Source organism: Tachysurus fulvidraco, chromosome 16 (assembly GCF_022655615.1).
Source record: "Tachysurus fulvidraco isolate hzauxx_2018 chromosome 16, HZAU_PFXX_2.0, whole genome shotgun sequence".
Lineage (NCBI taxonomy): Eukaryota > Metazoa > Chordata > Actinopteri > Siluriformes > Bagridae > Tachysurus > Tachysurus fulvidraco.
Genome location: NC_062533.1, coordinates 11,385,901 through 11,399,862, shown reverse-complemented (window position 1 = coordinate 11,399,862; position 13,962 = coordinate 11,385,901). Strand labels below are relative to the sequence as shown.

The following is a 13,962-nucleotide window of genomic DNA, read 5'->3' as shown; positions in this document are numbered from 1 at the left end:
TGACTGCAGAATACAATCTCTCAATGGGAAACTTCTTTTCTTCTAGCATTCAGTGATAGTAGTTCAAATAGTAATACATACTGTCATTTATTTTTCAGTAAATATTTATAACGGATTGGAAGAAAATATTCGGCCAACTGGATGAAAATATTGTAATTATCCTGGAATTGGAAGAAAGTATTCATTGAAATGCCACACAGAATAAAACAAATCATGTTTAAACAGGAAAACAAACAAACAAAAACCATAATGCACAAATTATGGGAGGCCATGTACCACACAGGAAGGGAGCAATCGAGGACAGTCATCTGGTCTGTCTGTTAAACTGTCTGTTGTGTCTTTATAAGAAATCTGACCAAAGGATCAGCATAAATAACAGATGTGCTTTGATTGCATATATTTCTACTTAAACAACTATTTTTAAAGTGTGTGATATTATAATGGGTGTTGTATTTGAGTATTTTCTGTGAATATTTGATAGAATCTCTATATTCTAAATAGTATTGAATTATTACTGGTCTTATAGCTATATTTGATCATTTTTTTCATGCAATGACTCCCAATGGCTGTATACATATAGACTGACATATAAACAGACTTACAGACAGACAGATCACTGCATAGTTTATGGCCATGGGGATTTCAGATTCAGCCTGTGTCTCCCTCTAGCGGTGAGGCAGAGTCTTCATACGTTATAATGTAATGTAGTGAAGGTTTGGGTTTGTGCCATAAGGTAGGGAGCGGCCCCCGCCTCTTCACGCGCTCTCCGGAGCGGCGCGCGAGCTGCACCACATCTGTTCGCTATGTGTCCACCGGCAGCACGCGCTCTCCCGGTGCTCCTGCTCGTGCTCGGCGCCCTCAGCCCGATGCTCACAGGTAGGCATCACACACACAATCACACACTTCAGACAGCTCATTATGTGTAGATTTTATCCATACACACATACATACACATACACACACCTTAGGCTGCTCTCCACAGGTACCTCAAGAATGTATATATACATTCTGACCAAGCAAGAAAGTTGCACTCTGTAAAAATACACATTATTGGGCTTTTTTTAAGGATCAAATGCATAGCAGTATATTACCATACTGGACTGTTCAGCCTCAAAGTCATAAATTTTACGATTTATTTTTTCATTCTTCTGCTGTACATGTACAATATTGACAAATTGTATGAATTACATTTATGCACAATAATAAATAATGAATATATACATTACATTTCAAGAATTAAACCTATTGCTGCCGTAAATTCTATATTTGCTGCAAATCGTGATATTGCATTTCTGACCTCAACTTTGCAATCGATTTTAAGATAATAATAAATATAAATCATATTTACTATAAGACCCAGATATTGTCATGATAGTGCCAGGGGGCTGATCTGATATGCCTGAGGTTTGCCTTTAATCTGTGCTTTGGTCTGGCGTACAGTAGTAGTGTTCATGTAGCATACACGCACTATTAGAATTTGGCAAAAACAGTTTGGAATAAATTTTATCTTTCATATGCATTCGGCCATCAACATTAGATTCTGAAGGTTAATAAATTTAGCAACAGCTTATGCACATTTTAATTTTTTTATGTGTCTGAATTTTTTTATGTGCCATTCAACATCACTTTTAAACTTGATTCCCTTCACTATAGGGAATTATGAAGGAACTGTTTGTCTAGAACACTCATGGAAAATGGTCTCAAAGTGAGAGCTGTATGCCAAAAAAGCAAAAAATAAAGAGTGATCTCACTGTATAGCTAGCTAACAGAGCCAAGCTCCCACAGAACACAGGGGCTGCACAGGAGGAGCACAGTCTGGAAAGGCAAAGTGCAACAATATACAGCAGTGTACAGTGAGCAGGAACAGAGCAGCATGAATTTCAGTATTTTAGAGCCATCCTGGAGAAAGTGACTTAACTAGCTTTATATAAGCGAGCTCAGAAGTTATGCTGCAGATGTTCTGGACTTTCACTCGGAGTTTATGAAATCCATTTTGTCCAGACTTTCCTCTATCCTTGGTTCTATGCACTAAGGAAAGAGCAGTATAGCTGAGGAATCTTGGAAGTGGCAGTGTCCTGGTGATCACAGTTAACTGCCACGTTACAATAGGACATTTTTTCACCCTCTCCTCTTTTTCTCTCACTCTTTCTGTTTTGGAAGTGGTTCTGTAAATGAGGTCAATCAGTGCAGTCTGGGACTGCTGTCAGCAGCTGTATATTATTGTCTGTTTTCAGTCTATATTCTTTTGAATTTCTCTGCTTGTTGACCCGAACGAGTGCCTGTATGAACTTTTAGAAATAAATTGTTTTGCTATTCCAACATCTGCTTTTTCTCCCCACTTCTATTGTTCATAAATCCTGTATTTTTATCTGTATTTTAAACTGACCTATTCTTATCGAGAGTCCAAACTCATTCCTATTATAGCACCATTCAAACTTTTTTGTAGCCAGGCAAATTATCCAGTGTATAATGTATTATGCTCTGATACAGCTTTATTTTAAGGACATTATTAAAGTCTGCATATATTTGTCACATTAGAAATATATATGTAGATATAAGTGTGTGAACCAGGACTTTAAAGCCCTTTTGTATGCCGATCTATATAAAGGCGTAACTATTCAGGATTTTTATTCCACAACATTACATATGCAAAACACAAAATCAATTACACTGTTTAAATGTAGATGTGTAACATTTTGTATAATATTTAAAGTCCTTTAACTGGTTTTGTAAAATGGCAGTAACATTTGTGATGACATTATTTATACTTGTCTGTTTTTATTGGTCATTATATTAAACCTATTCAATTCAAATAAACATTCAAGTGGGCTTCTGTATACAATACCTAATACTATATGACAGTTATGGCAATCGTGTGTTGTCCTGGAAAAACAAACAGTATTCATTAGGCTTATGTTAAGTTCGTTAACTTTCTCAAAGCATGAAATGAACTGTGAAAGGAAATTTCACTTGGTTTGTAAGGTTTTAATCTAGCCCAATGTGATCAATGCAGGAAGATAGCTTTTTTCACTTCAGAATGGTTTGTTAAAGTTGAGATATTAACTCTATCTCAGCCAGAATCTGATTTCATGAGTCCTGCAACAGATATGATAGTTCCTACATTCAATCTTTCAAGTTCAGTAAACACTTAATCCCCATGCACACACATTCACACACTTATTCACACCTACGGACATGCTTGTTTTTTGGAATGTGGAGGAAAGTAGTTATCTGGAGTAAGGCCATGTGAAAATGGGGAGAAAATACAGAACAACAAGCTCATTGTACTTTCTCTGACACTATGGATTTTACATTGTGGAGTTTCACGTGGCTCTTCTTTTCATCACATTTACTCATTTAATCATCCCGCTTGGCAGTTAATATCAGCCACACACATCTGCCTTACAGATAAAAATGTGTGTTTTTTGTCAGACTCATACCTAAACACACATCTGGTGGTGTTCTGGTGGGAATTGTTAAGGAGCAAGTAAAGAAGAGGAGAAGAAATTCACAGAGAAAAAAGGGACACATACAGATACGTAGACAAGGGAGAGTGAAATGTGAGGACAAATGTGCATTCAAAACAGAGTTAAATGAAAAGAAAGGAAAAACAGAAATGTAATTCCATTGTGTTTGAGTCAAAAAATACAATTATAAACTGGAGAGAAGATAACAAGGCTGCTTAGAGCTTTAATTCAAGGAGTCATAGGTCAATGCATGTCTATGTGCAAGAGTGCAGCTCTCATCTTTGTCACATCACAAGCTGCTTTTTGGTCAATGTGAAGCACTTGGGCATTTTGTAATGTTGGTTTCAGGAAACGTTTCAAATACATTGTTAAATTTGTGCAGTGCATTCAGAAAGAATTCCGACCCCTCCACTTTTTCATCAGTTTGTCACATCATGGTATCGGCAAAATATTCTCTACAGAACAATTTCTATAAATTTCTGGCAAATACCAAACTGAAATCAGATTTACTTGTATTTTCAGACCCTATTCATTAATATTTGAGATCACTAGAGTTTCATTCATTACAAGACAGTCAGGCTTTGGAAAACATACCTGTCTCTATATAAACCCCCACAGCTGACTGTAGACCTCAGAGTGACAAACAAGGCATGAAGTCAACGGAATTGTCTGTAGACCTCTGAAACTGGATTGTGTTGATGAATGGGTCTGTAGAACTGGCTATCCAGCCAAATCAAGCAAATGTGTAAATAAGGGATTTGGTCATGTAGATAATGAAAAACCTGAAGGTCACTTTGATCACACGCCACAATTTTGATGTGGAGATGAGGAAGGATAAACATATCAAGCCTTTTTGGTATAAAGGACCAGAGAAAGCCACTTGTCAATGAGAGGCACAAGAAGCCTCACTCTTCTGATTAAACGAAGAACAAAACTATTGACCTTTGGGATTAATGCTAGACATTTCATCTGAATAAATCTAGGCACAGATCATCACCTGGACAAATGACAGCACCGTAATAGTGGTTTATATTTCAGCAGCAGGGACTAGGAGCCTTGATATGATTAAGGAAAAGATACACTGATCAAAGTGCAGAGATCCTTTGAGGAAAACTGTTCAAGAGAGCTCAGAATCTTTCCACACTAAAATGACGTACATATCCAAGACAGATTCTCGGCTTTGGGACAAGTCTGGAAATGTCTCAGAGTGCCCCAGCCAGAGCAGGTACTTAAACACAATCTCTCAACTGATCTGAAAATAGTGGTACAATGACACAACTCTCTTAAACCGATCAAGCTTGAGAAAATCTGAATGGAACCACCTGAAAACGTCATACAGTACTTAACAAAACTAAAGATGTAATTCACAGGCAATGTCCTTTAATGAAGCAAAGGGTCTGAATATTTGTCAATGTGAAATTTCACTTGATTTACAGAACTTACATAATTGATAGAAGTTAACATATTAATAACATATTAGAATGTATGCCAACATATTACATTTTCTTTTATAATTTCGTTATATAATTATATAAGTATTAAATTATATAAGTATGAATGTATCACACTTATGGAATAAGTAGGTCTGTAGGAAAATATAAAAAAGTCATTCTGTCACACTGTATATAGTTGAATCACAGGAGAAATCACACCTAAAGATTTCGACATTCCTTGCTTTAAAACATCTGATACAGTTTAAAAGGAAAAGCGGATCATTTTACAGGCACAAATGCTCCATGTGAGGTTCGTGATGCTTCTGTGTTCTTTTGTGTTTGAGGAAAATGTACTGTATATTATGCATGTAGCAGTATATATTACTACTGAAATAATGACAGTGGACATATTCAGAAAGTTGCTATGTGTCCCTGTGTGGGTTTCAGTATGGTTCTAATGCATAAATTTCACATATTTCACTGACACTCTGGCGTTTAAACGGCAGGTGCTTGCCCTGAAGCTCGTTCCATAAGTCTTTATAAAAAACATTGTGAATACGACTGACACTACGATGGCAGACACGAGCACAGTCACTCACACACTACCAGTTATTATCCCTGACACAGTGACCTAATAACATAAACATAGTATTATGTGACAAAATCGTTTTATGTTCATCCCATTATAAAATTGTCTGTGACTTATTTGTAGACTTTTCTAGCTGAATGGGGAAAAGCAACCTCTTTCATTTGCATGCTTATAAATGTGAATGTGCTCCGTCATCAAGGTGGCCAAGCGAGAGAAGAAGGTATGAGGGTGTGGAAGGATAAACTGGAACGAACTTGCCCAGCAGCCTGGTCCATTTGTTTAATGCATACCTTATACAGTACATACCCATCATATGCACCATTTATTTTCACCATTGTAATAAAGATGCTTTAAGTTATTAATGATCCATAAATAAGCATAAAGCACTAATGGTACTTACCTAGTTTTATTCTGCAAAAACAAAAATTACAACAGCACAGAATACCTTCTTCGAAAGTTGGCTTATCGAAAACTCAGTTCATTTATTCTTTTTCTATTAGTGTTTTATTAGCAGTAGAATTATGATGTCTCAGTTACTCTATAAACTGTTTATTTGAGGTGTAAGTCCTCTTGTTTAGTTTTATTGAGTTTTTGGAAACACTACTAACATGTTTATTGGCAACTTAAAATATGTAACAGTATGTCCTAAAATCCTTATTGTGGCTTAGTTCACATAGTGTACATTAGCTCATGATGTTCATTTCCATGTTAAGAAAAATGGCACAAGTAATATATATAAAAAAGATGATATTATGAGATATCTACATTCACTTGGTGTTTGGTGCTTATTAACAAAATTCTAACGTCGATTCCCTTCCAAATTGCAACAGCTATCTTAACAGCTATAAAACTGTCAATTTCTGTAATACATTTTTTTCTATAACAATAAAACACAGACATTGAGAAACAAGTAGTTTAAAAAGTATTTTCCAATAAACAGTGCCCAAAACCACAGCAGAACATGACATAAACAGCATGTGCTTGCAACATCCTCTCTCACGTGCACTCGCTGACGCCAGTCCTTTACTGAGCAGATGAGTCTGTTATTTTTTTAGGATGAGCCAAATGCACCCAATTGAACAATTGAATGTCCACTGAATACCTGTAGCAAAATAAACATAAATAAGTTTAAAAAATGTAGCTTGGATAAGTTTCAAAGTTTGGGGCTAGTGGTGCACTAGGATTATAGTTCTTGATTCCAGTCATAAGACCACAACATCCTGATCTTGATCTCCATTTGGACTTGAGCTTGGCCATAAGTCACAAACAAAGTTAAAATTGATTTAAAAATGAATCTCCAAATCCATAAATAGTTCATATAAATAAAATTCAAGACCATATTTGTATAGTATTTACATTTCCAACACTTGGCAGAAAATATATATCATCATGCCAGTACACATAGGTCATGGTCTTAGAACATTGTCAAATAAAAATCCTGTTAGAGAGGAGTTAGTGTAATGAGGTATCAGCAACATAATGACATACCATGTTACACAGTCCTAGCATTAGCATTAGTGCACAGTAACAATATTGCACTGTTCCATAGCTCTTGCAATTTATTGAAGGTGGAACTCATTTGCATTGGTTGAGATTGCATATTGGTACTCTGTACCTTCTGCCAGTGAGTAAGAAATAATGCTGCAGAGTTAAAAATATTACATAGTTCAGACAGTATCTTCTGAGGTCACTTGAGCAAACCATCTGAAATTACATGCATTCCTCTTTATCCATGACAATCATGGCAGTTTTAACTGAAGCAAGGCAAGGCAAGGCAAGTTCCTACTCTGCTAACTCTGCCCTCTTATGCTGCTTCAGCGAAGTCTACTCACAGCAGGGCAGTTTAGATCTGTACATTATAAGGAAATGTTGAAAGAACTTTCATCTCTTTAGTCTTGGTCTTGCACCGGCACTAGGTAGAAATAAACAATCGATCATGTCATTGTGATGTTTATTACATATTACTACAGATACAGTAAATAACCTTTAAATCGCTGTTGGTTGTTGTTGACCAAAAAGATTTTTAATCCAAATTCCAGATGACTTCATAAACCGCTGGGTTCTTATTTTTGTCCTTTTTTTTTGCATATCATTGCATATTTAAATGTCAACAACCATAATTAGATAAATACAGCACACTACTTGGAATTATGGTTTGTTTCACAATTTCACATCATTGAGGAGAAATAAGGACTTTTTTTGTTTTGCACTGTGAGCTTTCACAGCTTTCTACTCTAGTCTTTCTGCTCTTTTCTGTCCTTTTTTAAGTTTGTCACATAGTTCGACATGCCGTTCATTGATATCCAACTTCCTCAGGTATCTCCCCTCACCAAGGCACGCATGTCTGTTATGATTTGTGTTTTGCCGACTGAGGCTATCAAGGCATTTTTGTTGCTGCCTCCTGGTTCGCAAGATCCCTCTTTGTTTCCAACCCTATATTTTTGCACAATGTTCTGTATAGTATACAGTATGCACACTGGTCGGCGCTATTTTGTGTATCTATCCTGTAGTGTTCTGTATTGGCTGTTTGCCCTGTCTTTTGTCTCGCACTGTTTGCACTAGGTTGCATGATGCGCTTTATGTGGCTAGGACAACTTACTTTTAAGTCCTTAGCTCTGTGTTGGTTTATGTAGCTCTGTGTTGTTTTATGTAGCACCATGGTGCTGGAGAAAGGCTGTTTGACAATAAACGCTTCTTGACTTGGTTTTTCTGTGCTATGAGGCACACATTGTACAATTTGTGATTGGGTGTCTGTTGCTAAGCATCTAATCATAATATTATAACACCACACAGTACGGTTCACACTGTACAGTTTTTGGCATCACAATGAGGATTAACATCACAAAAGCAATGCTTGGTTTTATAACGCAGAGTAAAACGTAGTTCTGACCCTGCTTATAAATTACCACTGTGAAACATCTCCCTGGGGATAAACACCAATAACAATAACCTGGGGTTAAGTGCATAGCCTTTGTTTATTAAACAGATACATTTGCACAGTATTTTATTTATTTATCAAGATGTGGTGAAACATTACTCCTTCTAGCAATTTTTTTAATTCATAGCCATAGTCATAGTCACCATAGATTTATACAAACAAAAATGTACTATGTTTAGCATTTTTTATTATTTAATAAGAATTTTCAGTAGAAGAATATTTCTTCACTCATATTTTGTTCAAAATATTCTGTGAATATTGAATGGTGAGCTCAGTATTCTTAATCGATCACATTTTGATCGATCAAGATAAGTAGATGTGAATTAAAGAAAAGAGAATAAAGAACTAAATTTAGTGAAATTTAAACAATGCGTTTTACACTCCTATTGGAATCTTTTGGCAAATTTAGGCTCGAGATTTTGTTGTATGCTAAGCAGTTACTTATTGCTCCCCAATTCACATGAATAAACATAATCAATCTTTGTATTGACATCATGTGTAAATTGGCAGTTATTTTCTTCGGCTTTCTCTTAGCATTTAAACCATTCCATCCACGCAATGTGAAACTTACCTCAGTGGAGAAGGGCTTAAAGGTGACATGGGACCCACCTAACGAGCTGGATGGTCGGCCAGTGGATCGATACAGTATTGGCTATGGCAAGTCCATGAGGTCTCTACGCTTCATCAAGGTGGACAAGGACAGCCGCTCCGAGGTACTAGAGGACGTAGGTAAGGTGGATAGTTATGTTACTGGCTGCAGATTTGACAGTCGATAGTCATGCAAAGAAGGAAATAAATTGCAAGTATTAAATGCATGACATCAGCATGCACTATTTGTATAATTTGCACGGTGTGTGTGTGTGTGTGTGTGTGTGTGTGTGTGTGTGTGTGTGTGTGTGTGTGTTAGAGCCTGGAGTCCTGCACTTTCTCAAGATCAGTTCTGAGAATGAGGATGGAATGAGTAAACCAGTCTACAGAGCAGAAACTCCAGGAGGTATGTGTGTGTGTGTGAGAGCGAGAGAGTGTGTGTGTTGCATATGCACGTGTAAGTATGGGACAGTTTTCCGTTGATTCCTATTATTGCTATTATGGGTCTTGGTTTTATTTTTATGAGCTAAAACGTTTTTGAGCATGTTTAATTGACTGCCTTCAGTAACCAACAAAAGTATATTCGTTTCATGTTTTACCAATGCACAGTAAATCTATTTTATAAAAGCTTTACACATCCAAGTGACTTAACAGAAATACTATTTCAATATCACATTGTCAATCAACACTTCAGCAGAGTTCTATTGTGGCTACAAGTCATTTCTGAACTTTTACACAGAAAATATTTATAACTTCATGGCCTCCCAGCTTATTCTTAATCTTGACTCTTAAAACCAGGCTGGATGACTAATAAAATGACCCACACTTGAGCACAGTACCGAATATAATCAGTCCAGTCTGCTTTTCTAATTATTCCATTCGCCCCGATTGCTGGCCTTCTCTAGCAGCTGGAATTGCACTCCACTATAAAAAGCTATTAGCAAGCTTTGTGTTGTCAGACCCAAAGCCAAAACCAGGGCATTGTTTGGTGGCAGCTTGTCACCCTTCCAATGCCACATAAATCTCTAAAACATTTCCTCTTCTGCCTCTGATAAACAACATCCATATGTATAGTTCCATTTCCAAAACATGCACACCACACCAGGCACAAATTATTCAGTACACTTATCAATAAATAAGTACACATTGCTGCTGTGCATGTGCCATAAATCTGTCTGTCAAAGCATTTTTATTTTAATAGTATAAGATTGAGTAAAAGTTTCAATGACGTGTTATACAATATATTCTGTATAGTACATGTATATACTTTGTCAGTTTAACACTGGTACTTTTATCAAAATAAACCACAAATTGCCTTTGTTTTTCACTACAGGTGGGGAATTGGTAAAACTGGATGGCTTTGCCGTTGAAGGAAGTGCTTCTGCAAACGCTTCCTTACCAGGTAGGATCTCATACAATCTAATCAGAGTTTTCAATAGCTAATGTCAGTTTAGCAAAGGAAAATTGCACTTTCACATTGCATTTAGCAAATATGCAGTGAGTCAGTGGGTTATGAAGGAAACATGCATTAGAATGTCAACAGTTTAGCTTACAAAAATCCTTCATCCTCTGTAATAGAGTCATGAAGCATGAAGGCACCACACCTTAATTCACTCAGGGGAAAATTTGAAGTCTTCAGAAGACAAAATTCAGTGTCTTTCCTTAGCATTATATAAACAGGTATGTTTAGCTAGAGCATAGATGGTGCCAATGTGCATAACTTTCAAGAAATATAATTACAAAATTTCAGATTATTGGGATGGTAAAAAAAAAACTGATCAATGTGGTGTTAATGCAGCACAAACACAGAAAACAAGACCAAAAACAGGCAGCAGAGTCAAGACGAGCACTAGACTATGTTCTCCAAATGGAAATCTTAAAACAGTGGAGGAGTGAATATAACAGACATCTGAAATACAGTTTGATGGTTTGGTTTGAATAAAAGAAAATAATTGTAATTGCTTATAGCCAAGCTTTGTTAACTAGCTCAAAGATATGTTAGTTAAAATAACAAAAATAAAGCAATAAATGGTGCAAGCGGTGTCCTTGTAGCTACAATGTATGGATTTTAGTATGACCATTACACCCATTTTAAAACCATGGGCATTAGCATAGAGTTAGTCCACCTTTACTGCTATAATCTGGCCACTTTTCTGAGATTACTTTCCGCAAGATTTTAGAATTTGGTTCTGACAGTTTGTGCTCATTCAGAAACGAGAACATTAGTGAAATCAGGCAATGATGTCAGTGAAGACGGCTGGGGGTTCAGTTCCAGTTCATCCAAAAGGTGCTCAATGGGTTTGAGGTCATGACTCACGACTCATGAGTTCTTCCACATCATCAAAAATCTGTATTTATGGAGCTTGATATGTGCACAGGGCATTGTCATGAGGAAACAGGTTTTGCATCCCTTTGTTCTGATGATCTCAATGTTCATTACAATGTTCTTACAACTTTGCAACACTTATATGAAACACATATTGGTATGTGGGTCAGGTGTCCACGTCTTTTGATTTGTAGTGTAGTTACGGTTTTCAGTTAGTAATCGGCATATTAATAAGAAATAACACTTATTGGCCACACTTTTTAGTAGTATAACATTACTCCTGTGTTATTCATTAATAATTAATTGCAAACTTACTGATATTGATTTTTTTACCCAAAGCTAGGATCTGTGAGAAAGACAATCTGGTATAGAGCACATGGGCAGCAACACAAGCATGGGTGGAAAAAATGGCTTTCTTTATTGAAATGCCCAAATAAAGCCAGATCTCATGGCTTCTATTCATATACATAAAGGAGACAGATGTATTACAAAGTTTAAGCAAATATTGACAGGTCTGGTAGCTGTAATCTGCTCTGTCTCTGCTACATAGAGTCTGGAGAGCAGTAAGAGTCAACACTCAACATATGCTAAATGAATCTTGCTAAATAAAACTCTAGATCTTAAAGGTACAATACACACTTTGACTGTTACAATCCTTCATGTATTGTATAACTGTAGAGCCATTAGCCAAAACAGTAATATCATATTTGATTGCAAACACAGTTTTGTACTGGAACTAAATCCCACCCCTTTGTTTAATCGCTCCTTAGTCTGTGATTACAACTGCAGATATAATATGGATGCCTTATAGGTAAACTTAAATTTCATTATTCCTAATGAATTATTCTACATTTTTCATAATAACTCTGCAGCAAAAAAAATGCAGTAGTCTTTCAGTTAGTCTCTAGAGTAATGAATGTACTAGAAGAGCAAAATATCCATACGTTTCCTGTTCAAGCTTCCTTTACTGATGTCCTTCAGCACTAGAGGCAAACGCATGGCTTCTTTGATATTAGAATAATGCATTTCTTTTTTTAATCCTCCAAGCTTGCCTGAAGCCAATCTCTGAGCGTGTTACCTGTTCCAGGGTAAAGGGAAGGAATTTGTCTATATAACACAAATGACAGCCGTTTCCTTCACTCCCAGGAGCAAATGAGGTAAAAGAGAAACAAAATGTAAAGCTTTAGTAGCACTGAGGGTGTTTTATCAGATTGAGTTACCACTCATTTTTCAAACGCCTTTGTAATTGTATGGAGAAAGCAATAAATACACATTCACATACCTTATTATTACTCCCTTCTTGGGATATTTAAGGATCTCAGTGGATTCAGTTACCACAGCAGGATACCATTATGTCAGATTACACTTATTTATATTTCAAAGATAAAGCAACGCTTAGAGAAAAGATAAAGTGACAGAGAATGAGTAAAACTGACAGAGAATGAGTTAAAATCGGGTTTTTCGTTGTTTTTTTCCCTGACTGATTGACGTCTGTATAGTTGGCATTGGCTTAGCATTCCAATAATGATGACACTGTACTGTTTTAGATTCTCCTTGGAAATGCCATGGTGTTGCCATAACATTGCACTCTAAACTCTCTCTGTCTGGGAGCTAATAAGAAATATAAGTTATTCTGTCTGAGTGCACTGGGTTCGTTTTTCGAGCTTTCTTTTAAATAAAATGTTATAATAATGCTGTAAGCTATGTAAATCCCAAATATTCCATTTTTTTATTAACTGATGATCCATATTCACAGAAATGTTTTTTTAATGGTGGGCTTTGGGTTTTATTATCATCATCTCATTAAATTGCAACTAGTAAAACTGAAGCCATTATCTCTCTTAGCCACACATTTTTTTACTTTAAATTTTGTGATGCATGCACCAAGTTATGCTACGCTTAAGTGTTGATGGAACAACACTCGAATATGACATGTAGGAATTCTTAATTGGCCCTTTCACTATTACCTAGTGTGAAGAGATGTTAGAAGCCAGGCCCTGTAAAACCCAGCTGAGTGTACACATAGCTGGACTACGTCAGCTGCCCTGGCCCCTAGAGCTGGCCGTTTCATCCAACACCTGCCAGAAAGCAAGACAGAGTGCAGTGAGGTGCATACCGTAAAAGCCCTTAGAAAGGAAAGAGCACGCAAATGGTGAAAGTAAGAAACAGAGAAACAGATGGTGAAAGAGAGAGAAAGAGGTGTACACTGTCTTTTCCACAGAAGTTGAATTTTTTAGTAACCAGTTTATCCTGGTCAGGGTCGCGGTGGTCAAGAGCAATAGGTATGAGGTAGGATACACCCTGGACACACTAGTCTGTCAACACGTATATATGTTCACAGTTTCATTGACATCTAGGAGCAGCTTAATGTCATCAATCTACCTACTGCAATGATTTTTGGAAGTATGTGGAAACTTGCAGAAAATCCACATGGCCAGGGAGATCAAGCAAAATCCCAGACAGACAGTAACCTGAGCTCCGAATCAAACAGTATAGCTGTAAATTGTTAATGCTATCTGCTACTTACCTTGACACTCGTGGGGTATGCTCATGGGGTAATAGTTAATATTTAAAAATAAGCCGGAATAATCTTGTCTTACTGAAACACCTAGCCACAGCTA

General features: G+C 36.6%; 1 protein-coding gene across 2 annotated transcripts in view; it reads left to right on the top strand.

Annotated features, from left to right (window-relative positions):
* The first annotated feature begins 733 nt into the window (after nucleotides 1-733).
* The window catches only part of fndc1 (fibronectin type III domain containing 1), a 34,707-nt gene continuing 21,478 nt past the window's right edge, over nucleotides 734-13,962 (top strand). Inside the window, exons 1-4 of one of the 2 annotated variants that reach the window (XM_047801929.1) lie at nucleotides 734-876; nucleotides 8,962-9,156; nucleotides 9,335-9,421; nucleotides 10,349-10,417. In XM_047801929.1, coding sequence (XP_047657885.1) covers nucleotides 804-876; nucleotides 8,962-9,156; nucleotides 9,335-9,421; nucleotides 10,349-10,417 — 424 coding nt within the window. In that variant the 5' untranslated portion in view covers nucleotides 734-803. The remainder of the gene's footprint in view (nucleotides 877-8,961; nucleotides 9,157-9,334; nucleotides 9,422-10,348; nucleotides 10,418-13,962) is intronic. The other variant, XM_047801930.1, reaches the window with a different exon arrangement.